The sequence below is a fragment of the Paramacrobiotus metropolitanus genome, unplaced genomic scaffold, assembly GCF_019649055.1.
Source record: "Paramacrobiotus metropolitanus isolate TYO unplaced genomic scaffold, Prichtersi_v1.0 Parri_scaffold0000002, whole genome shotgun sequence".
NCBI classification, from domain to species: domain Eukaryota; kingdom Metazoa; phylum Tardigrada; class Eutardigrada; order Parachela; family Macrobiotidae; genus Paramacrobiotus; species Paramacrobiotus metropolitanus.
Window position 1 is genome coordinate 2,426,767 of NW_026570222.1, and position 27,454 is coordinate 2,454,220.

General features: G+C 41.6%; 7 protein-coding genes and 1 non-coding gene across 27 annotated transcripts in view; 4 read left to right on the plus strand and 4 right to left on the minus strand.

Annotated features, from left to right (window-relative positions):
- The first annotated feature begins 24 nt into the window (after positions 1-24).
- On the plus strand, positions 25-2,023 carry LOC129584902 (cytochrome b5-like). Its single transcript, XM_055477324.1, has 2 exons — positions 25-593; positions 1,660-2,023. The coding sequence occupies exon 1, from the start codon at positions 174-176 to the stop codon at positions 588-590; it is 417 nt and encodes a 138-aa protein (XP_055333299.1). The 5' UTR covers positions 25-173; the 3' UTR covers positions 591-593; positions 1,660-2,023.
- A 1,235-nt stretch (positions 2,024-3,258) lies between these two features.
- Positions 3,259-4,553, minus strand: LOC129585981 (nuclear transcription factor Y subunit beta-like). Its single transcript, XM_055478949.1, has one exon. The coding sequence runs from the start codon at positions 4,188-4,190 to the stop codon at positions 3,786-3,788; it is 405 nt and encodes a 134-aa protein (XP_055334924.1). The 5' UTR covers positions 4,191-4,553; the 3' UTR covers positions 3,259-3,785.
- Positions 4,554-5,738: 1,185 nt separating this feature from the next.
- On the plus strand, positions 5,739-8,149 carry LOC129583813 (3-oxoacyl-[acyl-carrier-protein] synthase, mitochondrial-like). 2 transcript variants are annotated; one of them, XM_055475789.1, is made up of 5 exons: positions 5,739-6,174; positions 6,534-6,590; positions 6,794-6,930; positions 7,021-7,241; positions 7,367-8,149. In XM_055475789.1, the coding sequence occupies exons 1-5, from the start codon at positions 5,838-5,840 to the stop codon at positions 7,953-7,955; spliced, it is 1,341 nt and encodes a 446-aa protein (XP_055331764.1). In that variant the 5' UTR covers positions 5,739-5,837; the 3' UTR covers positions 7,956-8,149. The 2 variants fall into 2 exon arrangements, with proteins under 2 accessions (XP_055331764.1, XP_055331772.1); XM_055475797.1 differs by lacking the exon at positions 6,534-6,590.
- On the minus strand, positions 8,074-11,469 carry LOC129583803 (uncharacterized). The gene is made up of 11 exons (XM_055475776.1): positions 11,456-11,469; positions 11,081-11,347; positions 10,494-10,608; positions 10,109-10,251; positions 9,461-10,024; positions 9,320-9,370; positions 9,151-9,259; positions 8,946-9,088; positions 8,690-8,863; positions 8,495-8,578; positions 8,074-8,354 (listed from the first exon to the last, which is right to left on the minus strand). The coding sequence occupies exons 2-11, from the start codon at positions 11,136-11,138 to the stop codon at positions 8,236-8,238; spliced, it is 1,560 nt and encodes a 519-aa protein (XP_055331751.1). The 5' UTR covers positions 11,139-11,347; positions 11,456-11,469; the 3' UTR covers positions 8,074-8,235.
- Positions 11,470-11,777: 308 nt separating this feature from the next.
- On the minus strand, positions 11,778-14,873 carry LOC129587242 (reticulon-4-interacting protein 1, mitochondrial-like). The gene is made up of 4 exons (XM_055480884.1): positions 14,171-14,873; positions 13,598-13,822; positions 12,770-13,173; positions 11,778-12,400 (listed from the first exon to the last, which is right to left on the minus strand). Exons 1-4 carry the CDS (start codon positions 14,646-14,648, stop codon positions 12,035-12,037), a joined length of 1,473 nt encoding a protein of 490 aa, XP_055336859.1. The 5' UTR covers positions 14,649-14,873; the 3' UTR covers positions 11,778-12,034.
- Positions 14,874-14,974: 101 nt separating this feature from the next.
- Trnas-cga (transfer RNA serine (anticodon CGA)) lies at positions 14,975-15,056 on the plus strand. Its single transcript has one exon. It is a non-coding gene; the product is annotated as a tRNA-Ser (tRNA).
- A 750-nt stretch (positions 15,057-15,806) lies between these two features.
- Positions 15,807-27,454, minus strand: part of LOC129587365 (streptogrisin-C-like) — a 62,625-nt gene continuing 50,977 nt past the window's right edge. Inside the window, exons 1-4 of one of the 8 annotated variants that reach the window (XM_055481131.1) lie at positions 25,973-26,110; positions 20,442-20,719; positions 16,952-17,009; positions 15,807-16,370 (exon numbers count right to left, since the gene is read on the minus strand). In XM_055481131.1, coding sequence (XP_055337106.1) covers positions 15,997-16,370; positions 16,952-17,009; positions 20,442-20,465 — 456 coding nt within the window. In that variant the 5' untranslated portion in view covers positions 20,466-20,719; positions 25,973-26,110 and the 3' untranslated portion in view covers positions 15,807-15,996. Of the gene's footprint in view, positions 16,371-16,951; positions 17,036-17,304; positions 17,663-20,441; positions 20,798-23,111; positions 23,493-25,972; positions 26,288-27,454 lie in introns of those variants that run through there. The other 7 variants (XM_055481081.1, XM_055481115.1, XM_055481106.1 and 4 more) reach the window with 7 other exon arrangements.
- The window catches only part of LOC129587175 (uncharacterized), a 29,536-nt gene continuing 20,773 nt past the window's right edge, over positions 18,692-27,454 (plus strand). For 6 of the 12 annotated variants that reach the window (XM_055480864.1, XM_055480814.1, XM_055480821.1 and 3 more), the window contains exons 1-18: positions 18,692-19,808; positions 20,409-20,729; positions 20,926-20,982; positions 21,052-21,384; positions 21,459-21,660; positions 21,981-22,188; positions 22,259-22,407; positions 22,666-22,727; positions 22,836-22,915; positions 23,167-23,367; positions 23,567-23,682; positions 23,745-23,968; positions 24,573-24,738; positions 24,808-25,005; positions 25,155-25,277; positions 25,362-25,547; positions 26,338-26,477; positions 26,577-26,661. In XM_055480864.1, coding sequence (XP_055336839.1) covers positions 19,282-19,808; positions 20,409-20,729; positions 20,926-20,982; positions 21,052-21,384; positions 21,459-21,660; positions 21,981-22,188; positions 22,259-22,407; positions 22,666-22,727; positions 22,836-22,915; positions 23,167-23,367; positions 23,567-23,682; positions 23,745-23,968; positions 24,573-24,738; positions 24,808-25,005; positions 25,155-25,277; positions 25,362-25,547; positions 26,338-26,477; positions 26,577-26,616 — 3,333 coding nt within the window. In that variant the 5' untranslated portion in view covers positions 18,692-19,281 and the 3' untranslated portion in view covers positions 26,617-26,661. Of the gene's footprint in view, positions 19,809-20,408; positions 20,730-20,925; positions 20,983-21,051; positions 21,385-21,458; positions 21,661-21,980; positions 22,189-22,258; positions 22,408-22,665; positions 22,728-22,835; positions 22,916-23,166; positions 23,368-23,566; positions 23,683-23,744; positions 23,969-24,572; positions 24,739-24,807; positions 25,006-25,154; positions 25,278-25,361; positions 25,548-26,337; positions 27,366-27,454 lie in introns of all 12 variants that reach the window. The other 6 variants (XM_055480792.1, XM_055480842.1, XM_055480800.1 and 3 more) reach the window with 2 other exon arrangements.

Genomic DNA, 27,454 nt, shown 5'->3' on the forward strand with positions numbered 1-27,454 from the left:
AAGCGTAGCTGTTAATCTGCTCTGGTCTGGTTCCGGCGAGAACGCTGTCGTCAGCACCTGCTGCCTTTGTAACTTCGTCTTCGTGCCATTGATTTTCTGCCATACGCATCTTTCTCTCTCGTGTGATCCTTCCGTTAATTATCTTTTTGCTACCTGTTCCCGGTAACAAAAAAATGACGGATACCTTGAGAACTGTCAGCTGGAGCGAAGTGGAGGCGCACAAGTCTAAAGACAGCACGTGGCTGGTGATCAATGGCAAGGTGTACGATGTGACGAAATTCCTGGAGGAGCACCCCGGTGGCGAGGAGGTTTTGCTGGAAAATTCAGGCAAGGATGGCACGGAGAACTTTGAAGATGTGGGGCATAGTTCGGATGCCCGGGAGATGATGAAGGAGTACTTGATAGGGAAGATCGAAGACGTTAAGAAGAATGTAAAAGTGGAGAATAAGAAAGTCGACGCAAGGGCGGAAGCTGCCAAAGCCAACAATAATTCCTGGGTTGCCTGGCTGGTACCTGCTGGATTTGCGATTGCTGCGGCCGTGGCTTATAGACTTTTTGTTGCTTCCAAAGCCGCGCATGACCATGTATAAGAGGTAGGTGTTGGAAAGCTGAAGGTTTAAGTTCATAGCTGTAACAAGTCAAATGGCCTACATTTTTTTCTTTTGACATTTTATAACAATTGGTTTTCGATACCTTTTCGTTTACCTTTTACTTTAACCCTAAGACTGCTAAGGGTTTGGCACAAAAGAAATGTTACTTTTTTGCAAATTATCTCTAATGCCGTATGCAACTGCAGATGTGAAATGTGCTGTTAAAGGTGAAAATATTGCTGCATAAATATATGATCATCGAAGCGTCATAATTAGGCCAGCAAACTTATTAATAACTACACCTTAATGGTTACCATCATACAATAAGGAGCATTGCACTGATTCATCATTATATGATTAATTTCTATTGTCACACCTATGGCACGCCCTATTGTTAATGTACGCTCTGGTTAATATGATATTGTTCTACGCTTATTAGAATTGCTGAATTTTGCTAATGCAAACTGCTGTCCCAAATATTCTAGTATAAAAGCAGCGCTGCGTCGCTGCCAGAAATGCGCGCTCTTCTCATTTGGATTTTCAGTCATTCCCCATCAGTTAATATTTGTTACGAGTAGTTTAGTATAGTGTTTGCCTTCTCCGTCAGAGAAATACCACTTGTAACAGTGCTTCAAAATTTTTGAAGAGTAGGTTTTATTTCCAGCATTTTTTGTTACCTCTAATACTACTCTGTATGTATACGTATCTTGTTTGGGTGTAACAAATGTGCATAGTTTGCACTTTTCCGGGTCATCACTTATGTATAAATAAATACTGTACTATATGTGGAGGTGTTTGCTTTAAGAATTTGCGATTTTAAAAATTCAGATTTATATTGCTACAAGTATATTTCTACAGTTTCAGTCATTTGCTGAACAAAAATTTTATTAGGTTAAGCCCAATCCAGTTTACTGAAAATGTTGAATAAATATCTTTCTAACCGTAAGAGTAATAATGCGGTGAGTCCATGTCAGTGGCATTGTGAGAAATCCAGGAAGCACTAGTTGAAATTGCAGATCTCGTTGTTTCTTCGATAAATGACATGAATGTTTCAGTTTTTTCTTTATAGGTTTCGGCTGTAAGACAATCCTTCAAACCGATTCCACGACTACCTATTAGCTCGAGCTTTTACCATACCTCAATTCTCAAGCTGACCCTACAGGCTTTTTCCAGAAGTGAAGCTTTCGAATGATGTATTTGACATATTTTTGGCACATCTTTGATTTTATTAATGCGGTCTTTGCAGAATTTTAACTTTCTTATTGTTGATGCCGAATGAAATGAGGAAGATGCCAGGTAATTTAAGTGTAAGTTTTGAACCATGCTGATGTAGAAATATCAAAATACTGTAACCTCGTTTGGCGTTGCTTTTCGACAAATTTATCGTGATACCATTAAAGAGCGGCAAATGTGAATGAAATCCATTTCTTCCAGTTAGAAAACCGGATGCAATCGGTACTACACTAGTACTACAGTAGTACAGTAAATATGCGATTTACGATTGAAACAACTAACGATAAATAAATTTAATTTTTTGACGGTCGTTCACATATCACGTCGTGCGCACCGTAAATTCTCGCAATTACATACTGCTGCTGCGAATCGTTTCGGCGTAGAATTCACTGGATCTCACATGTTATTTTAACAAGTTAAACACCATTAGCGAAATGTTTCCCCTTTCGTATGGGGGCAATGAAGTAAGTAATCATCTAGTGATTTTGGAGTTTTTAGCAATTTAAATACGTTAATACTCTTCTGTTTATGACTGTGCACGAGTAGTTAACTTAGCTATGCGCTTAGGGTGTATTCGGATGTTTTTTGTAACGCCTCTTTTGGAAAGAATTAGTTTGTTACTGTAATCGACCGCTTGCATTTTAATTTTTATGTAAACGTTGTGTGCCAAATTGTAAGCACAAACCGTGACAACCGTCCCATCTTCGAATTCCGGAACTGCAAGGAGAATCAGGGAAGCCTTGTCTAATACGAGCCGCTTTAATCTTGTAATATCAATATCTATATACTATAATTATTCAGTCTGATTGCGTTATTTGCTTATCTGCATTTTTGATATCATGTTTTTGTTATCCCTGCTGCCTGTAGAGTCGTGACTCGTATTAAAGTACATTTATTTTAGTTTATCATTACCTACAGGCCACATTCCACACATTATCGCGGTGCGATTTCTAATTAGGCTTTCTTAATTTTCATCACTTATGAGATTATCATGGAATTAGATAAGAGTACTTTGGCCTACTACAGTACTTTCTTCACACTTAATAGTAGGTAGTTGTAGACTTGCATTATAAATTAATGGGAAGCTGAAGTGTACTTGGAAATTGGAATTGCCGACAAAAGGGCAAAAAGGCAAGAGATTTGATATTCGCCGTTTCTTACTTGATATATAGAAAACTGTGACCACTGCTGAGTAATTCCAGAATTTTTGTGAGTACGTTATGACTATGCATTCACAGGATAGATGCAGTCCACAGATATAATCCGGATCTACTGAATACAGGTAGGTCTTGATATTATATTCGTAATATCTGTATACCTGTTCCGGATATACTTATAGATATCTAATATCTATATGTCACAATGTGTGATCGCGCTGTTCGGAATCTAAAGGCTGCTCAGCGCTTACTGCAAAGACATGAAACCGTTTGTGCAAATTTTTTTATCTTCGCTGCTTTACACAAATCCCACCATCATAACAGAACAAGTAAAGAAATAAAAAGTTCATATAAGCAATTCCATCTGAGTCGTCGCAAAAATTAAAAGGCTGCAACTGCCGTTAGCGCGATTAGTCGCCGACTACTATGCTTCAAACAGCAGGCTGCGAATACGGAAAACATCGAAGTACTAGTACTCGTACCAGACACATGTAACAGTAAAAAACTTTCGGGCTTCATGTTAAGAGCCACCAAGAACTCATGGGATACGAATACGGAAAATTAACACTAGGACACAATAAAATAAGCACATAAAAGCCAACATATCGAAGATTCCAAAGAATGATCAAAGGAAAAACACCAAAACATACTATGATCGCTAACCATTCTGCTTCGACTTACGTCAAGCTAGGAGAGCACCAGCATGCAAAAACAGCAAATGGTCCAAACAGGCAATATATGGTACAGAAGAAAAATCGGAGATCTCGAGGTAAAATCCATGAAATCATTCCAGAATCCCTGTCTTTCATGACGAAGCAGCTCCTGAATCACCATGGGATTTATCGCTTTCGCGATAGCGCTGCAAATGCAGTTTCAGCGGCTCCACATACTGATCCAAACCCAGTGTGCTCATGGCAAACAACAAATCTTCGCCGTTGATCGTCTTTCTCTTTTCTAAATGGCACCGATCACTGGCTTCGCTGGTAATGAAGCTTATGAATTCGCTCACACATTCCTGAATGCACTCCTTGGCCTCTTTAGAAATCTTCCCCGAGTCAGGCACAACGCCGCGCATGATCTTCCCAATGTTGGCAATGGGGAGAAAACGGTCCTGCTCGCGCAGCAACTGCGATTTCTGGTTTCCATTGCGCGAACCACCTTCCTCCCCCGAGTGGGAAAACTCAGAGCCTCCTTCTAACGAGGTATCCATTTGGAATCGATCGTGCAGATTGAATAAAAAGGCAAACTAAAAAATGGAGTGTCGATAATCAAAATACGTAACGGAAACCGATAAAACAATCCTCAGAGACAAGCTGCAGAATGAACTCAAAGCAGATACGAGCAAAGTTAAGTTGATGTTTTCCGTTTCACGTCCTTGCCATTAACAGGAGTCTGGTACTGTAGACTGGCACTGGATGTATTAATAGTGTAGTATTCAAATCTGGTGCAGAAAACGGGATGATGAACGAGCAAAACATGGAAGAGTTTATGAATTATAGATTCCAAAACTGACCAAAAGTCACAAAACTAACTAATTGTAGACTTTACAATTTACAGCTTACGCCTATACGGTAATTAATTAATTATACTCGTGCAAATTTTTGACTAGGGTAGACTTTCAAAAAGGCAGCCTTCAGAGTAACGATTCCATTACCATTTACCACTGTCCACGAAAATTGGAATTTATGGTCATGCATGCTGTTGCTCACGACAGCGCTCGGTTTTTTTGGTGTTTTATTTCATGACCTACAGTAAACAATATACATTATGTAGAAGTATTTACTTATTCAAACTAAAACAAACACTTATGAGTAAGGTGCCAGTTTTACAACGCATTTTATTGGTTATTATTATAATAATGTAAGCACTTGCAAGTTGCAACACCGCCAACATGGTACGTAGATCAACAGTTCATGATTAGTTGTTCTCCCGGTACGCACTACGCACTTACTGTCACTTATTATGAATTTAATTTGCGACTACAAATAAATTTTGACCTTTTAAAACCCCACTTGGATTATTATGTAATTAAAACAGCTCAATTATTCTTTTTCTCGCGAAATTTCACCGATAAGAAAGTCTGTCATTTTCAATATTGCAAATCGGGTATGGTCGACTTTCTTGAATGCTTCCGTTGCATCTTTTCCGGCAACATCCATCATTGCTTTTGTTCCTCCAGGATGGTTCTGTACAAATCGAGACACATCGTACACTTTATTGTCGATTACTAGCCACAAATCATCTTCTTTCTGATGGTTCAGTATTTCCGACCATGGAATTTTTCGCATTTTGTGCTTCGGAGCCATTGTATTGTAAATCGGTGACTATAACCGGAAATCTATAATTCAATCGAAGCTGTTAACGTTTTTTATGGAATAACTTATGACTGTGTATGCCACTGTATGGTATGGTTCTTTACCAAATTCAGCAGGTGGTGCATGCGTGTTAACGGTTCACATAAGTAACTGTATAAATACTTAAAACTCCTTGCAAATGCACATTAAATAATTAAATATAATAAAATTTTTAATTGCATGATTTCATTGATTTGCATCTATGACAGCTCCGACGTCCAGACTCGGTAAACCTGCCGGTGGGCAGTAGCCGCAGTACTCGTACCATATATCCTTTTGTACCATTTCCAAGCGGGTTTGGAAATGGTACTCAGTAGTCTATAAGCCTACGAGCACTCTGCTACGAATACTCGTATAGCATGATGGAGTCAGTTTAGAATTTCAAACAAATACACAAAAATATGAAAAGCCTTTACGGTTTATGACAAGCTGTGCGACACAGGATATTTCTCGGTTTTATTTTTTAGCAATTTTAGTTACTTTACATTAGCACGAAACACAGCATGCGACGAGTAGTTGTTACGGGATTGGGCATCGTCTCACCTTTGGGATGCTCTGTGGAATCTGCGTGGAGGAAACTGCTTAATGGCTGTGTGGGTATACAGCGCTTATCCAGTCCCGAGTACGCTAATGTTCCCTGCAAAGTGGCCGCTCCCGTTCCGCGGGGATCAACACCCGATACGCTCAATCCGGAATCTGTTGCGTCGAAATCCGAACTGCGATATCTGTCGCATGCGATGGTGTACGCACTGCACGCGGCCAAAGATGCAGTAGAAGATGCGCGATGGCAGCCCGCGCAGGATGCGGAGAAGGAGCGAACTGGTGTTTGTGTGGGAATGGGTACGTCTGCAGCGTGAACGTGGTGAGTTTCATCCAAAACGTTTGGTTTTCATTGCGTGAACGCGCTTGTGTTGTCAATAATGAAACAGGAAGAGAGATGGTATGCATTGCAGCTTGTGTGCTTTCTCCATGTGTTAGCCAAGTAAACTGTAAACATCGATGATCAGTCAATCGATTGCTTATTGTCACATGCTGATCGTTAACACAGTATCCCTGGCAGGAAGTATCCTTAAACGCGTTCATTAAAAATAATTACCTGACGGTGATGGTCTGGATATTGTCGCGTTTAAAGAGTTTCTATTGCACTTTGCTCAAACGATCGCGTCGCTGCTTTAATACGAGTACGGCTGTTTGCATAGTTTCACTTTCACGACTTTCCGGGATCGATCGCGAGCTGAAATTGAAATGCTCTCCAGGCGCGTATAACGTGACTCAGCCTTCGAAAATCGTCCTTGTTTTATGGTTTTGAAATAGAACTTTATTTTTGTAAATTATGCCTTAGTCAATTTTTTTCTGATGATTTTTCTAAATTTTTATTAGCGGCGGATTTACGAGTACTTAAAATGGAGTTATAGCACCGCCTCGTGGTGTTGTGGTTAATGCGTTTAAATTTTTTTAGGAATGATTGATCTCCAGGAAGTGTACGACACAGGCGAACAGCTGAAGCGTGGCTATTCCCGCGTATCACCGTTTTTTATTCCTCGCATATTGCCTAATCTTGCTGCCGGTCACATTAGTATGCGATATGGGTTTCAGGTAATTGGATCGTGCCGTCATTGCTGCGATGTGCACCACGATGCGATTGTCAGTAATGTGATTGGGCACTTTTGTTTACCCAATTTTTAGGGCCCCAATCATTGCGCAAGCACAGCTTGCACAACCGGCCTCCACGGAATCGGCGACGCTTTCCGATTTATCCGGCATGGAGATGCCGACGTGATGGTGTGTGGCGGCACGGAAGCTGCAATAAATCCCCTGAGCATTGTTGGATTTGCTCGGATGCGCGCTCTATCCACTGCATTCAACGATGACCCGGCATCTGCTTCACGTCCATTCGATAAACAGAGGTAAATCGTTACGTACTTTGCACTCTTTTGGGTTTTCAATATGGCATTTTTCACAAGTAAGAGGGATGCAAATGGTTATTCGATGACACCTTGGCAATCATGATGGTTATTCAAGTGGTTTTCAGGGATGGTTTCGTAATGGGTGAAGGCGCTGGAATACTTGTTCTGGAAGAATTATCCCACGCTCAGTCCCGTAATGCCAAAATATACGCTGAAATTCTCGGTTACGGTTTATCAGCCGATGCCAACCATATTACTAGTCCCGCGGAATCTGGTCAAGGCGCTTTTCTGTGTATGGAGCGCGCTCTAAAGGAAGCCCAGCTAGAACCGTCTTCCATATCCTACGTTAACTGTCACGCCACATCGACGCCGCTTGGCGATAAAGCGGAGATGCGCGCGGTGCGTCGACTATTTGGAAAGCATGCGGAAGATGGACATATGGCGATATCGTCGTGTAAAGGAGCCATTGGGCATTTATTAGGAGCAGCGGGTGCCGTGGAGGCAATTTTCACAGTCTTGGCTTGTCAGGATGGCGTTATTCCAGGAACGGCTAATCTGCAGGCGGTTGATGAAGAAACGGTGGGATTGCGGCTGATCGCGGGGAAAGGATGTGCATGGGAAAGAACGGGAAAACGGAGGATAGCTCTGAAGAACTCGTTCGGTTTTGGCGGCACTAATGCTAGTTTGTGTATATCCGAAATGGTTTCGGGTTAAGCTAGTTATTGCTGTCTGTCAAACTACTCCATTCTCTTGTTCGAGTCAGTTTTGGAAAAAAAGGATGTTCTGTAAGAAAAAATGGGGGCGTTTGCTTATAGGTCTTTTATCTGTTTTATTTGCAGAATGTTTTTGTATGCCAGAAGATTTGTCTACTTCTGCAAGGAATCGTTGCGCAAAACAGTTATTTAGCATAAAATATATGTGAGTTGGAAAGTTCGGTTTTCGTTGAAGTCAAGAAAGTTGGAAGTTCATTTTGTTTCCAAAAAGGACAACTCTTTCAACATATTATTGATCTCGTGACTAAGAGCATGCTGGACCATACAGTCACAATAATTATAACCCGAAGTGTGGCGGATGGTCTTTCCGGATGACCTGAAGTCAGAGCCATGGGACCGCCTGCAACAACGGAATAAAGTAGATCACAGATGACATTGTAATGAAATCGCTGACTCGCAGCATCAAACACAAAATCGTTTCACATCGTTGCTGAAACTACGCTGCGCAAGTACAATTTTTCACTTTTCGGATTCACGTACCAGTACTGTACTGTAAAACTCCGCTTCCGGGACAGCCCATCATTTCAAGCAGGACCGACTTTTGTGGATTAACATGCGCGAAATCTACATAAGCAGTGCATTAATCCCTTAATTCAATATGATTAACGCAGGTTTTCGGATCGTCGCTGCAACCTGTATTCTGTATACAAATATACCGCGGTATACAGTACGTACCACATCGCCTGTTCAGCGCTAAACAATGCGTTTGAGCCTCATAAATATTGCAAGGATTCGTTTCTTTTCCTTGAGATTGTAAAAGTTGATTGGCACAGCGCACGGAATCATCGGTGGCTGGGAATCGTGAAACATTGCGAAAAATCGGACAGTTTGTCGATGCCAGAGCAACCGCTAAGGAAAGTAATTGAAAGAAAAATAAATAACCTAATACAGACCTAATGAATAGTAGTTGAAAGGATGTTGTTATTGTTACCATTCTGATACACCAAATTCTGGCAGTAATTTCGAAGAAACTTCTTGAAACTGGCCAAAAACTGCAGGTCCAAGTTAACCGGCCCGTCAGAACGAGCTTCCGGGCAGTCGCGCTCAATGCATTCGATTACGGCGTCCGAACTCCTACACAGAATTTCTGTCACGATTGCAACCGCCGACGAAGTAAGCTTCCAAATGATATTTACTGGCAGTAGTGAATGTATCGAGTGGGTTCGAACACTTCAAAAGGTGATCCGCCGGACAACCACATGCAATAATGCACACGCCTTCCATCACATACAACGGACGCCGGCACTGTAACACACCACAACTGGCAGAAGTTTACCAAACATAATAAGCTTAAGATCGCCTCACCTGCCGAAGCGCATCCAAGGTACATCATGGCTAAAGGCTTTATGACTTGAGCTGCAACATTCCCCACGAGTTGAAAATCTTGGATAACCAGTGACCTTTAAGTTCCCGTACAAACTAATGATTTTTATTTTCTCAACTTACCAAGCTGCGGCAGACAAGAGCGACTGAGCGTACAATCCATCGTTCGACTGACTTCCAAGCACGCTCCCACCGCCGGCAGAACACCCCCGCCACTGGACGTCATACCGGAAAACAGCAGCGGCCACGAGGGTGGCGCCGCCAGATTTCCGGGCAATACCGGCGTTGTGAGTGGTCGATCGCCGACGCCCATCAAGCCGACATTCACCGGCCAGAACTGCCAATCCGTATCCTGTTGGGTGAATCCCAAACCCACCGGATTGCCCACATGCACCACGGCCACACTAGCCGCCTCGCCCGTCATGAGGTTCTCGTTAAAGGTGGTCACCGGACGCGCGTTGGGAGGCCGGTAGTTGACGTTGACGACGGGTGGTCCCGAGAGAGCATACGGATTGTTGTGCTCGTGAGTGCTCGGCCATTTCCATCCGGAGTCGGCTTCCGTTACTGTTGGAGCGGCTCGTTTCCCTCTCAGCGGATTAATGGGGCACTGGCTGAAGACTTCCGGCCATTTCGGGGCCAGATCGTGAGGATAATATATGCGACATTGGCCGGTTGCAGCGGTTAGCCCTGTTATGTTGAAATAAGCCAACGGTTCATAATTTCATCGAAGAGTTGACTGTTATTTTGCTTTGTTTGTGTACAGTTACTGACTTGTTCGGGCTTCAATGGATGTACACAGCTGTGTGAGCACGAATGTGGACTGTTCGATAAGGTCACGTATGCCTCGGTCCACTTGTACAGCATTTCGGCATTCCGTTGTCCAACAGTTCAGGAGTTTGCCGTAGATTGTAGGTCTAAGATAATTGTGAAACAAGTTAAATTTTATAAGGTAAGACTCATGTCTTACAACAACCCCACACGCAAATATGTATAGACGAGTAACACATGGAATATATGTACAGTACATGGAAATACTGGAAAGGCTTTTCATTGCCGTCAAGGCACATGGACTGTATCGTTTATCTCAATTCTTGTCGCAAACATCCAAAAATATGAAGCTGTAATGACTTTTTTGTCTACTGTGTAACAAGCGAACCCGCAAAATTCATCCACTTGTTCTGGTCTGAGGAGATATGCCGATTGCGGTCGAAGAAATATATTTGGTATTGCCGATAAACAACGTCCAGGATTGCACAGCTGAGCTCCGGCTCCTAAAATTATAACCAATTATTCGCCAATGGTGCCATTTAAAAGCATTATTAACATTGTCAATATTTTTGGAACAACCCAAAAAAATCGAAGAGAGCACATTTATCACTAATCATTAAATAATACCGCACACGCGAAAAGCCTCTTTAGCATTGCTGGAAGTGACTTCCGTTATTGAACGATCAGAATTAAATATTAAAAATAACAGAACATCTTTCGAACGTTTTCATCATATCATTATCTCACTTCGAATTTTTTTTTGCGCTTGCAAAAAAGCATAAGCGGGTAAAACGGTATGCTGTAAAGGAAAATTTAAACAGAGCTGGAAATGTTGCAGTAAATGATGCTGACACAAGGGAATTTTATTGGAACGCAAACTACGTTATCCAGTGAGCGCAGCACTCGAGAAAAATAAAACCGTACTCAGTAGAGATGCAGAAACTGCATGCACTTTTGCAAGTCGCAGAATCTTACCGGCGAAGAAAAGAATTCCCAGTCCCACAGTTGCTAGATTAGCAAGTATAGTGTCCATCACTTACGCACAAAAGCACATCCCTGTCTTTTTTTGGATAGTGAAAGTATGAATAATCGGAGGTACAAAAAGAAGATGATAAAATTTGTCCAAATGGTAGAGTATTGCAGGAGTTCTGTCCTTTCAATCAGCGAGGATAAATCAACCTGGTGATTCACATCTCTGCTGCAACCGTTTGCTAATATCGCTTTGTATGGTACGTACAGACTCTGTATATAAAAACTTTATTGACCACTCCGTAACAATTTTAAGGTGAACAGTGTATTTTGTTACGTGATTGTTGCATTCCAAATGCGATTAACCGAAAAATCACATACCGGCGGTGTTTCACAATGGCTGTAAATTGATCAAAGGGCAGGCGCGTCACTCTCTCTTCGTTTGCGAGAAACAGAGCGGAATTAACGATCCAAACAAAACGCTGAATATCATACTATACGATGCGGCTTCATACGACAGATTGTCAGAGCTGGTTAGAATACAAACTGGAAAAATCGGTAAAAACATATTTACAGCCCGTTTTACTTATTATAATACACTGAAAAATTATTAAAAGATATTTTAGTCTCTGCTGAAAATGTGCCCATTGTGCTTGACGGATCCAGTGTGTCAAATTTCGATCTGCTAGACGTTTAAACAAAGCAACTGACGCAGAAGTTTATTATCGTTGAATTAGGCAGATGCAGTTACTAAAGTACTTGACATAACAACCAGAATTAATACCGATCAGTACTGCGTTTTCACAAATGACTAAAAAGATAAAGAACTCTTTGCTCACAAGTACAACAGCAAAATACCAGCAAAATCACGATCACGAACTATTGTATCCACAAATTTACATAAGAAGACATACCTCCTTGACTCACGACCATAAAAGCATAAATCACGCACACAGGCGGCTACTTTTTCATCTCAATAATCACTTTGCCTTTCGTGTCGCCAGCCTCCACCTGTTGAAACGCCGCCGGCAGCTCCTCGAAAGGATAAACTTTATCGACGATTGGTCGGATCTGTCCCTTTTCCACCCGTTTCGCAACATCCTGTAAAAATGGTCCATTGGGTGCAAAAAACGCCCAAACGGTATGATAGCCTTGTGATAATCCCTTGGCGTATTCAATCGAATAGTCCGCTGCCGATTTCGCTAAACCAGCCACGCTTCCACGCTCATCAATGTTTTTCAGCAGTGGGTAGTTAAGAGTAACGAAGAAGGATTTCAGCATGCCTTTCAAATACTTCTTCGAGAAATCATAATCACCTCGTGTAGCCTACAAAGAAAACTTAAAGATAATAAATCAATGCGAAGCAAGGATAAAGAACGAGAAGAAAGCAAACGTTTGTAAATACACTCGAAAACGCTCTGGCTTATTCTTAACAAACAGATAACATTTTTTTTACAATTTTATGATACCTGCACGTAAATTCTGTCGAAACAACTGCATAAGTAACCATTCACTGGTACAGCACACCACGATTAAGTATGTAAGACTAGTCGCCTGACATTAAATTACCGCACTCTGTTTGTCGTTCACTGTTTCCGTCTAATCCAAAATCAGCATGATAACAAACCATTTATGTAATTTTGTGTACGCACGCTTGGTCTGTACTGCTTTTCCGTGTTAAAATACAACTCTTACCTGGAAGATAAAATCAAATTTCTCCCGCCTCTGCAATTCAGATTCCACATCGCTGGCCTGGTAGTCGATAATATCGTCCGCTCCCAAAGAGGCCACCATATCAATGGCCGCAGTTCCACACACTGCCGTCACATGAACGTTGCGCAGCGCTTTCAGGTACTGAATGGAGAATGAACCCACACCACCGGAGCCACCAATGACCAGCACCCGCTTTTCGGACATGGCTGGTAGGTTCTCGATGAGCTTCAGCACCGACCACGCCGTGCAGGCAATGTATGGCAAACTAGCCGCTTCCGCATGACTAATGGTTGCCGGTTTCTTGGCTACACACCAGGTGGAAGTCGTAGCATACTGAGCAAATGTGCCTTGACGATGAGGACCGATTACACCGAAAATTTCATCACCTGAGACAATAAAAGACATCAGTTCAGCCCAAAAGATCCGTAAAACCATCGTTCTAAGTTTTATCCCGTACTGCGACTAGTGCTCCGGGGCCATTATTTTTTCTAACGTCTTTCATTAGGGAAATTTTTTTCATTTTCCCTTCCATTTCATTAAGGAAAGTCACTTCATTTTTCAAGAGGCGATTCTAAGAAGTTTTTCTTTGGATGTAAGGTCTCATAAAATATTACTACAATTTTGAGAGATGAAAAGTACCATTGTGCTTACCCAAAGATGAAAGTCAGTTGAACACTAATCTTATAATTACAAGTTAAACACATCGAATGCAAGGGTAAATAACGGATCTACGAGATATTCTGACAGAGAGAATCTACAATCTGATATTCTGCTGATAACTACGGTACCAGAACGTGGATTTCAACATACCAGTTTTAACGCCGTGTACAAGAGAGCCCGCATCCACTACAACTCCAGAAAAATCTCGGCCAAGCGTCAGCGGAAACGGTTGCTCTTTGCGGGTAAAGACCGTCTGAGGCATCCACGAAAACTTCGATGCGGTCCGAATATACTGGATAAGATTTTCTCCATAGCCGCGCGTACGCTCAATATCGAAGGGGTTCACACTTGCAGCATGGATTTCCACCAACATATCTGTCACACATTAAAAATGGTTTTACGTCTACCCTTCTATGATATTATCACAACGTGAATACCACCACTGAAGTAGTTCTTGCCAGTAACAAATCACAGTATCATAATGTAAACTACAAGGAAATGAAGCTGACAAAAATTTTCATTTTTTTTTTATTAAAATATTAAATTTTAATAAAGCAGTTTTCCGTAATTATTTAAAAAGCGAAATGTGTAACCAAAAATAAAACCCAATAAGGGCCATAGCGAAAATAAAAATGGCTAAAAAATTACATTTCTAATGCTAATGTTTACCGATTAAAACCCGAAGCCAGCAATCAGCAAAAACCCTACGCATCCGTAACTCACCAAAAGGATCGCTCAGTGAGGGGACCTTGACATCTTGCTCCAGTTTCATCCCACCAACATCGTTGAACTTGGAGATCTGCCAAGCCTTCATGGTGCCTGCAGACGATGCAGTGTCGCATTTCGTATTCCGCTCCGTTTGCTGGCGCTGCTCCTGCCTCTTGTCTTTGCCCTGCTTCTCCTCTTTCTTCAGATCAGCTATCTTTTCCCCAGTGTCTTTGGGAAACAGGATACCCGCAGTGGTCATGCGAGGCCCTTCTGAGCTGGATGTTCCTGGAGCGACGTCGGGCATTCTGCTGGGGAAGACGGGAGTTTCGGGAGCGCCATGCTTAGCCGTGCTGCTGGATGGCGGGATCGGAGTGTCTGCTTGCGTGGTCGCATAGACACAATGCTGAACAGCAGCGGGATTTGTGCGGAGAAGCTTGCGAGCAACCAGGCGCACGAGGGGGATAACTGTCCTACTGGATATCAGCTGTTCCATGTTATTGTCGTTTTCTATCACAACCACAAACCAGTTCTGTTGTGTGCGGATGGGGAATGCACTCGATCACGACTACGCTCGTAACGGTAATAGGAGCAGGATGTTTACGATGTTATTCCAGAAATAGCTTCGTTAATACAGCAAATCTACGGTAAATTTTCAAAACATAATTTCAACAAGTTGTCAAAAACCAAATTACTGTACAGGACGCAGAAAAAGGCTACAGTCTGCACATTGAACTGTTGTTTTGGTGTTTTCGCTGTTTTCAAATTGGACACGCAGAATATTTGCTGCCGTATGACAAAGTTTAATTAAGATCATAACGTGCCGTGGTGTCCGAGTGGTTAAGGAGTCTGACTCGAAATCAGATGGGGTCTCCCCGCACAGGTTCGAATCCTGTCCGCGGCGAATTTTTTTTCTTTTGCAAGAACATTTCCCAGGACGCAATCTATTAGCTCAAGCACCACAATTTTTAGCGTTTTTAAAGCAATTCTTTAAATAAAATTATCTGATCATTATGATCCAGAATTCAGTTGAGCATTAATTAGCAGAGATGCAGAAGGAATGGACGTACCTTCACGTAAGTAAGTACTTACGATTAGTGAAAGACCGGAAGTTCACAGAATGGGTTTGCAAAATTTCAGTCGCTGCGTTAAATTACTGAAGTTACATAATTAAACCTGCATTGGCCCGCTTTTGGTTTTTCGTATCGACAGTTATTCAGTTTTTTTAAAGCCTGATACGAAAATCCTGTGCTTATTAATCTTAAATAGAAAAACTTATATTGGCAGATAATTCGGCACTCGACTTCTGCAAGCAAACAGCAACAAAACGTTTTAAATTTATAAAGGTCGTACATGCGGGTAACCGTGGGTCATTCAAATGGTCGTCGTGGTCGTCGTTATTATTATGAGCTGTTATGGTCGTCGTGGGTAACCGTAGGTTATTCAAAATTATGTGAGCCGGAAACCATTGTACCCGATGCCTGTCAGTCCTGTCAGTGCCAAGATGTGGGCTCGGGTTTGCAGTACGTTCGATGAAACCTTTGTGCAATACGAGTGCAGATCGATACTTCATGTTCTTGCATTGTACAGTTGTAATTTGTAAGTAAGCTATCTCCGTATACTGATAAATTATAACTTTAATTTGAGTATAGGATGACGAGTACGTATGTAAATTATTGAGTTTTAGAATTATTTAGTTGCAGCGACGTAGAGCGCACTGCTTTTCACAACCATGCCCGTGAATTGTCATGACATTAAGAATTGTCAGAATTAAAAAAACAGGAAGAAACCGGTAGTCATGTGCATGCAGGTGTATGCATGGGTCATGGATTTTGAGCGTTTCCTTATTTTGGTGTCCACAGATTGGGTGTGTTAGGAGGGGTCCAGTTGGCCGCGTATGCCGTGTGTGCTTGCAAACACTGGTAGCATTGCCCGCCATACGTGCAGCAGTCCCCAACGTTGTAAGCCGTGTTTTGTTTCCACTCGTTGTCTTCCACCGGCAGCCACAGGTTCAGTGTATTGGGCGGGGTCCAGTTGGGAGCATCGACACGATGCCCTTGGCGGCATTTGAACGTCTGACCTTCGAACGTGCAGAGGTCGCCCACATTAAATGTCTTCCCAACCGCCCATTCGGACGACGAACCTCCGCTTGATCCCGCCGGTGCCGGTGCTTCCGGAACTTCTCCAGCGTCACCGCCCTGTGCAGCTGCTTGCTCATCTACGTATGAAAATAGTGAAATCATAAAATAAATTAATTCTGGTGTCAAAACGACGTAGGGTAATCAAAATTAAGCACATCAGCCACACGGGTACGATTTTCATTTCCATTAAAACTGAACCATACTCCTTACTTTTAAGCCAGAACTAAAATGCAAAAACATTGTATAAATATTACTACCAATATTATATTATTCTTGCAATTTTAAGTGTACTTCGAACTCGAAGTAATGTAATAAGCACTTATACAAAGCCGGAAGATTCGCGCGACTGAGAATTGCACATAAAATAAAATATAATGCCCCAAAGTTTACGAATTATGGATAAGAATATACGTAGTACACACTCAAAGATTTAATACAATAGAAATATTGTACAAGTCTGTTTATCATAATATAGATATAGGTTATAGCTTATATAGTACGTATCTGGTAGGTGAGTTTTTTTTATTTTTACTGTGCACGCAGTACAATTTTTAAGTAAGTACAAAAGAGGTGCCCGTTAATAATTTTAATTGAGCAGTTACGTGGCATATCTGTTATTAACGATCAATAGACCGGGAAGTAAATATCATACGCATACCGGGATTCATGAATTCTCCTCCAGTACTCATCGTAATGGCTAATGGAATTGTCCCGCGCTAGATCAAAACAGATCTTGCAAACCCTACCGAGTACACATAAAATGCTGATTATTTAGTAGCTGCCGCTGGAACAATAGGAAAATGTGTAAGCCGTAAACAAAATTCTTTGCTGAGCAATAATCACAGATCACAGTTCTGTGCAGATGGAACCATGGAGCTGTTGACATTAACGTTCTTTGTTTCTAATGTAAGCAGAACTAATGGTACGTAGAAATGTACTTCTGTAACGCACAACGACACAAGCATGTTCCTCCACGAAGTTAAAAATCAAAAGAAAGAAACCCGATCGTACCTTGAAGTACCGGCGAACAGAATTGTTCTATTAAAAATACAAAGAATAAATTTAAATCGAGCTTAAAGTTAACGCTGCCTTACAAGTTAAGTGCAGTCAAAAGACTAAAAAATACTGGTTGCGCGGCGCGCCCTGTGTACATTGCACACAGACATTACTTTTAAAAACACTACTTATAAATGGGGATGCACTGTTCTGTACTTGCTTACCATCCCTGAAACCAGTTTTCTCTAGATATGCGAGTACTTACAATATCCTTAATATGTTATTTCTTAAACCAGTTTTGCCAGAATTCGAACTTCTGTTGTCAAACGTACTACTCCTACTTGTGCAGAGTAGAGCAAAACCAGTTTGACGCAGTTTCTTTAAGCCGAAGCATCGTTATAGAACTTTTTAAGTTGCTACTTGCTACGCAGATCGAAGCAGCTTGGCCCGCCGCCGCGCGTAACGCTCTGATCGATCTCTGCTTAATTAATGCTGTGAAGGTATAGATCTGGAACCGGTTTCAGGGAAACCGGTGAGGGTCATAGGTCACTTTACAATTAATTTAAAAAATTGATTCTGATCTATTTCTGCATCGCGGTGCCGCCTACAAAAATGGAACAGAGTTGAGTATGTATTGGAATCTCATAATATTACTACTGCAATCTGCAATACAGTTCATTGCTTGCGTAAGTATTACAGTAATACTGTAATATGCACAGTACAATTGCAATACATATTACAATACACGCACAATTTTCTGCTAAGGCTTTAATATCTGATACTTTTTTTCCGGTGTCTGAATAATTGCCCCTCTACATGCCTCCCTAAAAGTAGAGGGGTACTTTTTGAATATTACACTTGGACAGCTGTGTCGGTTATCATAGAATTAATTATTCTGTATAAATTTTGTTTGCCTCCCTTGTCAGCTACGAGACGAGTCCTACCTCCTACAAATGTTGATAAACGCTATATCTACGGTATATCATGCATTTTTTGTACTCATGCTTAATCGGGTAGGACTCGTCTCGTAGCTGACAAGGGAGGCAAACAAAATTTATACAGAATAATTAATTCAGAATGCAAATAAATATATAAATATATAAAATAGTTCTACATAGAAGTAAGTATTGTAGGGAAGGGCGCATCTACTTATACACAAACGTAAATGCATCAGCAGGTCACCTGTCTGTACTACGAGTAGTTCTGCAAAGCGAAGTTTCGGTCTAGCGATTGGTACTTTACCAATAATGGCAATAAAAGATACCAATTATTGGAAAAACGAAATACTCGTATTGTTTGTCTTACGTTATATAATTGGAAATTTAATACATACATATTACAGACACAGATATGAAATAAAGCATAATGAACCGTTTCAGAAAATCATACTGAACCGTTCCAGTTACTGCGGCGATACCTCGCGAATCGCGACCTGGATCATCCAGATAAGCTCTCATAAGCACTTACCTAAATTAAATTAGCCATAATTGTTAGTTCTTCCCGCTCAATCGCTGTAGTAAACACTGCGCCAACCCTGGGCGGTTACGACTGAGTTTCCAACTACGGAAAGACAGGACAAATGTTCTAATTTTAGCGCGTTGGCAGTTGTCAGCTTTGCGATTTTAACAGTTTTTCCGTTTTTGCTTTTTATCACAAGGACCTTTTCGAACCAATTTGCAGAGGAACGAGAATGTTCAGTTCTCGAATCTCCATAAACTTTCATGGTGTCCATTGATATTTGCGATTTGTGGTGTGGTTTACATGTTTAATGGCTTACCACTCTTTGAATATTAGCACTAGCTGACTAAAACAAGCTTGTGCGAGCTGGATTTCAGGCGACACTGTGGATCCATCGCATCATTGTTCTCAATCAGATTCTTCTCAAGTTTGTATAATCGCGCTGTCAGTTTGTGCCTGTCTGGGGGTGTCTTTAATCTGCAATGGTGTCTCAGTGAGTAGTCCGATATCGCCCAGTTCCTGAGTCGTGGAATCATGTCGGATAAACTGGATACCATAATTCCGCGGACAAGAAGCAAATCAAGCAAACCCAGTCTCAATCCGATCGCTGTCGATGTCGCGACCAGTCGGCCCAATTCCCAGCGGGATCCTCTTGAGGCGGTGATCATTCCCCTTCGTTCAAAAAGGATTGCTGGTCGTAGTGGTAAGCCCGAAACCCGCGCCAAACCTGAACCTGTGCGCAAAGAATCCGAAGTGTACACGTTTGGAGAAGAGGCAGGCAGAGACATCGAAGATGCAGCCGTTCCTTTGAGGCAGAAGTTGAGCCGTTCTGCAAAGAAAAAGTCTCGCCCGTGCCAGTTTCCCGAGAGCGGCAGTGAGGAAATTGAATCTCCCAGCATGAAGCGGAAGAAAAGCGACGGACCTGCTGCAGTTGTCGTGCGGACGCTTGCTCCGAAGCAGCGCTCGAAAACTGGGACTGTGGATAACGGCGAGGAGGCGTCTTGCTCCAAGTCTTCTAGTGGTTCACGAGGAGCTACGCGAACACGGGAAAACAGCGAACAGTAAGTTTTGGGTTGCCCGTGTTGTGTAATAACTTACGACAACCTCGAGTTTGCATGGACATTTGTAAGTAAGCATAATGTGTAGTTCTATATAATACAGGCATAAACAGGAATTACTTACATGATGATTGATGCTGCTTGAATTGCTTTCTTGCTTAGGTATTTTCCTTTCGAAATGTTTGTGTTTTTTTGTTTTGAAAAGTCCGGTGGTTTATAGGGGATTGATGTGTATTTCTTTATTTGCATTTTGCTGTCTCTGACGGTTTCCGTTTTGCAAAACTCACAGAAGCCCCTAAAAATTGTACCTAAATGATGGGTAAATGGTAAATCGTACAAGTAATAATGAACTAAAATGCTAAGTGGTTTTTTCTTGTACATGCAAGTTTGGGAGCACATTTGCTGTTTTATGTTATTTTTGCGATTAGTTACTTGCATCCTAATTTTTCATGTTCCATGTTTTCGTAAAATTCGCGTGTTCAAACCGCGGTAGCATGTCTAACGCAATAAACGCATGTTGTAATAATTATAGAAGTGCAGTATTGTACGAGACTACGAGTACTAATTGTCAGTTGCATAATACGCAATAAATGTTTTCATCAGAAAATCCGAATCCGAGCACAATCAGAGCTTTACCAGTAGCATCATGGAGAGCGCCATGGATGATTGTGCTTCCGTTAAACCAGTGGAGGACTGTGATGTGATACTGGCTGATGATGACGAGAAGGAGAAAAAGAAATCCACTGCTTCAAAATCTATCTTGGATGAGAACCAGACCGCCCATGATTTGTCCGTTTTCGAAACTAGTGCGCGACAGACAGGATATATTTTTAAGCGGATATTGTCGGATGATTCGGAATACGTCGAGGAGGATGGTTCCGCCTCAACATCCGAAGGGGATCTTGTTGAATCATCTGACGAAGCGTAAGGAAAAAAATCAACTTTGAATTTAAGTGAAATGTAAAATTTATGTAATTCAATACTTCGTTCTGCATGCTCGATTTTTGGTTTGACCTTATCGATAGTTTTGTACTGTGTAGTCTAGATAATAAAGTAACGGACGGCCAGAAATTCGATTTTGTGATATCTGCAAGTACATTCAGCGATGTGCATTTTTTAGATTCGATAAGTCGAGAACGGACAAACGTTCTATGCGGAAGAGAAAGAAACCAGAGCGGTAAAGAATGGCTACATATTTTTTCAATGATCAGCAGTGTATGATTTTCACCTGCGGCAACGTTCGTAGATACGGTATTTCCTCCAGTGGTATTGAGACCCGGCGACTACGACCACGAAAAGCGAGCTCTTCCAGCAGTTCGCAGTCGGGCGATAAGCAGAAATATAATGCGGGCAAAGTATTGAAACGTGAAAATATGCGGCACCGTCGACGTAGCCCTGGTTTGTTCCCAGTTGACGATGATCCGGCTTTAAAAGAAAAAGGCACACGCAAGGTTGAAAAAATGGGAAGAGACCGCAAGTTACTGCGGGATGCCGAAAAGGCTGGAGTTCGACATCGTTTTGGCGAATACAACTTACGCAGTCGGGGATCGAAGGAAAAGGAATCGACACCTAAACCAGAGTATATACTGCATACGTTTTGCTAAGATCTGTTTTTGCTGTAATAGTAATTCTATAAGTTCATACATCTTTCAGACCCAGGAAGCGTTATGGTCTGCGCGCTAACCGTCCCCCGGAAGGAGCGTTGGTTATGCCGGATTTATCTGCGATACTTCACCTGGAAAGCGAAATTTCCGCCGATGAACCACCCCGGAAGAAAAGGATTGCCAACAGAAACAAGGATACATCGGACGAATATTCTTCTTTCGAACCCACTCTGTATTGGCCAACCAAAGAGGTGTACCTTTTGTCTAGTACCATGGTGTCTTTTCCGACCATGGTTCGGTTGACACTTAAGAATCGTATTTTCTATTAATAGGGACATAATTCATTGCATTTTCTTTATAGCAGTAAAAGTGAAAGGTTAATAGAAGACGCGATTGTGCGAAATGTTTTCCCCTGTGCTTTCCTTTGTACCAACATTTGGATAATTTTTGTATAATTGGAACGTTAAAAATGAGCGATTTTTTGACACCCATCGGCACTTTAAATTCCTGAATATGAAGTTGTTGACATTGTTTAATTGATTTTCTGTGTAATTTTTGTTTTTTTATGTAGATTAGTTTTGATACAATCGGTGGCTGTGCGGCTATCAAGGAGCAGTTAACGCGGGAGCTGCTGCTGCCATTTCGTAAACATTTGCTGAAAAGACAGCAGCAACAACAGGCAGTTCCCGATGAAGCGAACCCGGAAAGCGTCGCTTTACCAGAACAAACTGGAGGAGCGAGCTATTTTTGCAGAGGAGTATTATTTTGGGGGCCTCCTGGTAATACCTGCAGAATTCGACTGCTACATTTGACTTTTCCGGTATCTGTTGTGTGATTGTTCTTTTGTAGGAACGGGCAAAACTTTTATGGCTAAGGCGGTGGCGTATGAGTGTGGCAAAGATATAACTTCGGTTCCCGTTTATGTTATTTCGGGGGCTGAATTGCTAACAAAATGGGTTGGCGAAAGTGAGAATCACTTGAGGCTTATCTTCCAACAGGTAGGGGAGAGGTGACGATTTTAAATTTTCGTAATGGTAACTTTTTTTTGGTTTCTTATGCCTCACACTGATGCGGGTGCAATTTTAAAAGACGATATTCTATCACTGAAATTTAAGTACTTACTAGTATAGACTGAATTAGATTGCAGTCTTATTTCTGCTGCCAAATTTTTCAACGGCAAACCGGTGAATGCATAGAATTCATGTTAATTCCTGTGGAACAAAACATATTGTCATCGTGCTTTATCTGTGTTTTAGGCGCAGTTGAACAGTCCCTCCATTATATTTATTGACGAATTAGATGGTTTGGTTCGGCGACGGTAAACGCTTAACTTGCAGCTGTTATTTGAGCCATTGCGTTCTTGATTAACTTTATACTGTAGCTTATCATATCTGTGTTGTGCAGATGTGTCGGTTTCTGATTGTAGAACGACGTCAGAAAGCGATCATGTGAATTTCAATATGGTCAGCACAATGCTGACACTGCTCAATGGTGTGATCGACCGTGGTAAGGCGGAGTGCTTATTAACTGTAATTGTTCTTTTATGCTTTTTTTAAAAAAAAATTGTATTTGTGTAATATCTATATGCTTGTAGTGATGTATCTGTAGGTAGAAGCGCACATTAGGAAAATAGCGGTTCTCTTGAATCAGCTGCAGATAGCACCATATAATTTGTATGCACTGCATTATGTGACTACGTTACCTGGCAGGTACAAGGTGGCTCGGAAGAATCGGTGTTACCTATGAGTATGTTGCAGGATCTGTGATTGTCATAGCCACAACCAATTATAAAGATGTGCTTGATCCCGCTTTGATGCGCTCGGGTCGCTTTGATCTGAAGATTCTGTTCCCTGCCCCGAACACGGAAGAGCGGACTCTTATCTTGGAGACTTTAACCAAAGACTGGAAGGTACCGTTGACGGATACTGATCGTGCCGCTGTCGCCGTCAACACAGAAGGTATTGTTTTGTAATAGTCTGGCAGCAGACAATCAGCTGTTCAGTGGCAACAGCTGATCGTTTTATAAGCTAATGTACAAGTACCGGATACCTACTTAACTTTTGCCGCAGCTTGCATTTGTCGTTAGTATACACATATTGTACATACAGCATACTTACTCGTATTATGGTGAAAGCATTAATTTTAATGGACTTTTAGGTTTTACTGGCGCTGATTTGGATCTATTGTGCAAGAAAGCTCAAAATATTTCTGAACTAGCGGTTGAACAACAGAAAGAATCTGACAACAACAACTATAACAACAATGAACTGCCGGTATATTTCTTGTATTATTGATAACAGGGCTGATAACTTGCTCTAACAGTTTCTTTTGGCAGGATACTCTGCATATTTTTTTCAAAGCACTTTTGGAAGTGGAGCCTTCCGCACTGGCAGCACCTACTAGTGGTGGCACCGTATCTGCCCCTTTGGACGGTCGTGTACGACCATTGGTGGAGAAGCAGTTGCAGAAACTTATTGAAGAACTGACCGCTTATTACCCAGTTCGAATGCCCGGAGAGTCCATGGCTCTGCACAGTAGTGCCATGTGGGGTACTTTCAAGTAAGTTCACGAGATCGTTAATGGGAAACTCTGCAGTAAAAATGTTTTGGGCGCTTATTAACATGTGTATCATTCACAAGCAAGATGTATCGCTTAAGCTCCACTTAACGCTCCTTATTTTCTCGTTCCGAACATTTCCGTTGTTATAAGGCTTGTACTCGTATAAGCATCTGTTGAAGAAAAATCCGCGGAACGTTAGCGAAGCGCTTTGTATACCAGAAGCGTATACCAGGTTTCTGTTCTTATATTTTACACCGTAGAAACTATTAGGTACATATAACATAACGATTAATTATGTATGTTAAACAGCATCTGCGAAAGTTGACAGTTCAGAAATCAGAACTAGCTTGATGCCATAACTTACCACGATAGCCTGCTACTCTTTCTTTTTAAGTTAGTGCAGTATCATGCTCCTAAGTTTACTATTCTGCATTTTTCTGGTGCAAAGAAATATTGGTTGTCCTTGTCATACGTACCACTTATGGGCTGCATTATGGTTTGATATCTCTTGTTATATGTTTTCTGGACCTTAAGTGTACATTTGTTTTGCCCCTGGATGGGTCGACTATACCATGACGGTAACTGTGTACTCTTCTATTCGTAGGAACGGATCGTTGATGTTGGACTACCACCCAGTGTTGTTCGTGTACACCGAACGGGATCCTTTGCTGCTTGATCTTGTGACCTCAGCACTTTTCCACCAACTTTCCATGAAGAACCAAGTGCGAAGCATTGACTTCCGTTCTACGCAGTATACAGTAACGGTTACGGTGAGCCAGGAATTACCAAAAATGATTCTGTCATGACTGGTCGTGCATTCGCTGTACTTGTGCTAATAGGTGGACTGCCAGACATTGCTCAGTGAACGCTCATGCATTGCGGGTTTGTTCCACCTGGACGAAGCGTGCAGTATGCCGAAGAATGACATACTTACTTTGCCAACTTGGTTGGTAAAAGCTTTATCTAAACGGAACGGATACCGAGCACCACTTCTGGTTGTCACCAGCAGCCGCCCTCCTGATGAATATGCAGAGAAGGTGACTAATCCAATCAGTATGAAACTAGAGGAAAAGTACGAATATTATATGTATATTTTCCATCGAAGCTATTGTTTTTATTTTCTTATAGCTTGTAGCTGGTATTTTGAAATGCATATTATTGATTCCATGGAATGTTGTTCTTTCAGATGCGGGAGATCTTTGGTGACACTTCATTGCAGTTCCGGGTGAACCAGCCTAATCTTGACCAGTTGAAAGAATTTTTTTCGGATTTATTCGATTCGCTGCACGACTCTGATAATGGCATTTCGGTAATTTGCAGTCTGTCTGTGGAAACACCTGCACGTATTTTCAGACACCTGTCCATATAATCTATGCTAACGGTTTAATTGTAGAATGGTGCGCCTGAGCGGAGCGGAAACGGAATACTCAATGGACAGTTGAAAAGGAAGCGAGCGAAACTCGCTGGTTATTTAAGTTCGGAGTTGCCAAAAATCGATGATCTTCTATCAAAGCATCAGATTTTGTCAAGGGCCATTTGGCAGGGCCGGAACGATCCCCACAAGGCAGATTTTTTTGACGTAAGATAGTGCTCTAACATTAGCAGCCGTAATTGAAATACTGCACACCACTCTATCAGTTATCGTCGTATAGGCATCATTGTCAAATGAACTTCGTTTGGCAGTGATGCCTATTTTAACGAACTACGTATTAAATAGAAATCCTCTTTTGCGAAGGATCTGTACTTATTAAATGAGCAAGCAGAGTTGCAAGTTGTAGAACATCTGAACGTCTTAACACTTTGTTATTAAAAATAAATTCTCGCACATAATCTGGTACGAAGTGCAAGGCTTTGCTGTGTATTAAATTTTAGGTATATGACTCTGCCCAAAACGATAAATTAAATTTTTTTGTAAAAACACTTACTTTGAGGATAATCATTGCTTCTAATCTTGGCTGGTAACTTGAAAGTGCTTGTAATGTAACCTGACCGAACTACGCGTACTTACTTCGTTTTCCTGAGCCAAACCTGACGGAAGTGTCGCAGATTCACGTGTTCGTTGTCGATGAACATTCAGAGTTTGGTTGGGATTTATAGTGGTGTGGTATGGACTTGAAAGGTAGCCAGTTGTTGCACTGATCACTTCACAGGTTCGCCACTATGGCATATAATTATCTAACTTTGAACAAAAGTTTCTAGTATTTCAGTGCTGTATTTTTCCACGGAATAACAAAAATGAATAAGCAAAGTAAAAAGTCGGCGTTTAAAAAACAGCCTGTTGCTTCTTGATTTGAATTTGGTGTTGTGGAAGGTTTAGCCTCTGCTCGCTTGCCGTATACGATTCACATGATCTAATTTCACTTTTTCAGCGCGTGAGAGAGTTCAGTGGACCGGATGGAAACGATAGTGATCGGGCATCACGCGCCAGCAGTAGCAGCGACGAAAAGAGTGGACGTGATGATATGGCTGGGAAGGGAACAAATTTTGGTCTCGGCAAGTCAGCCAAGAAGTGAGAACTTTTGCTTTATTTTGGCCGCCTCTGCTCTGCTCTCTTCCGTTTGAGTGCCAGAATTTTTAATACCATTCACTTGAGCTTTTGCTTTTGGAGGTCATCGGGATTTGTTGTTGATTACCTTCTTTGTTCCTAAACGTTATCGGAGTCGTTGTCTTGGATCACTACTTCTCTGACTACAGTAAGATGTTCCGGCTTTCGTTGTTTTTCTTTTTATTAGCTGGGTTATGTACCTGTGCTGGATTAAAATATTTACACGAGCATTCGCAAAAGTCTTATCAACCTGTTTTCAAATACTGATAAGTAAACAGCGCGATTGATTTTGTTGTGCTGGTAGGATGCGTACATATTATTAGAATTATTTTTGCGGTGTTTCTTATCGTTCCGAACGATGGCTGGTCATTGTCCGCTAACATTTAACAATTTCCAAAGACGAAAGCTATGGACATTGGCCGTGTCTTTTAAGGTCAGATTATGCATTCTGCGGCAGTCTACTTCGGATCTTGCATAATTACTTACAGTACCTATGCGAGCGATTGTTCGTTAGTGTACAGTAGCTGCATGCATGCATCTGTATCGATGGTATCGTGCTTCAGGTACTGTATGTATGACAATTGCTGCAGATTGTTTGCTTTGCAATGTCTTCTTCGTGTGATGTTCGCAAGAGTGGTTTGGTTGCCTCCTGGTTTATTAATTATTATGTATTTTATTTATCGTTAATTGAGAGTACTCAGCTATGAGTTTTGGGACAGTTTTCCCTGAACTTGTAGACCATAAGGCATCAGTTAGCAACAAGCGAACTTATCAAAATTTCGGATCCTTTTACTTGGGAACTTTGCATCAACTACAACCTTCGAAATTTTTTTGCATGTATTTTTAACTAATGTAAGTATCTGTACAGTACTCGTATGCGAATTGTGAGCAGATACCCTCAGGGGCCCAACGTTGCGCAGGCACCCAACTACGCCTGGTAC

Coding starts and splice junctions, on each gene's coding strand:
- LOC129585981 (XM_055478949.1), bottom strand. CDS start 4,190: ATGGATACCTCGTTAGAAGGAGGCTCTGAGTTTTCCCACTCGGGGGAG.
- LOC129583813 (XM_055475789.1), top strand. CDS start 5,838: ATGCGACGAGTAGTTGTTACGGGATTGGGCATCGTCTCACCTTTGGGA. Junction 6,175..6,533: donor TGGTGTTTGTGTGGGAATGG/GTACGTCTGCAG, acceptor CTGTTTGCATAG/TTTCACTTTCACGACTTTCC. Junction 7,242..7,366: donor CGTCCATTCGATAAACAGAG/GTAAATCGTTAC, acceptor AGTGGTTTTCAG/GGATGGTTTCGTAATGGGTG.
- LOC129587242 (XM_055480884.1), bottom strand. CDS start 14,648: ATGGAACAGCTGATATCCAGTAGGACAGTTATCCCCCTCGTGCGCCTG. Junction 13,174..13,597: donor TGTACACGGCGTTAAAACTG/GTATGTTGAAAT, acceptor TTATTGTCTCAG/GTGATGAAATTTTCGGTGTA. Junction 12,401..12,769: donor AATTTGATTTTATCTTCCAG/GTAAGAGTTGTA, acceptor TTTTCTTTGTAG/GCTACACGAGGTGATTATGA.
- LOC129583803 (XM_055475776.1), bottom strand. CDS start 11,138: ATGGACACTATACTTGCTAATCTAGCAACTGTGGGACTGGGAATTCTT. Junction 9,371..9,460: donor CTCTTGTCTGCCGCAGCTTG/GTAAGTTGAGAA, acceptor GGAATGTTGCAG/CTCAAGTCATAAAGCCTTTA. Junction 9,260..9,319: donor CCTTGGATGCGCTTCGGCAG/GTGAGGCGATCT, acceptor GGTGTGTTACAG/TGCCGGCGTCCGTTGTATGT.
- LOC129584902 (XM_055477324.1), top strand. CDS start 174: ATGACGGATACCTTGAGAACTGTCAGCTGGAGCGAAGTGGAGGCGCAC.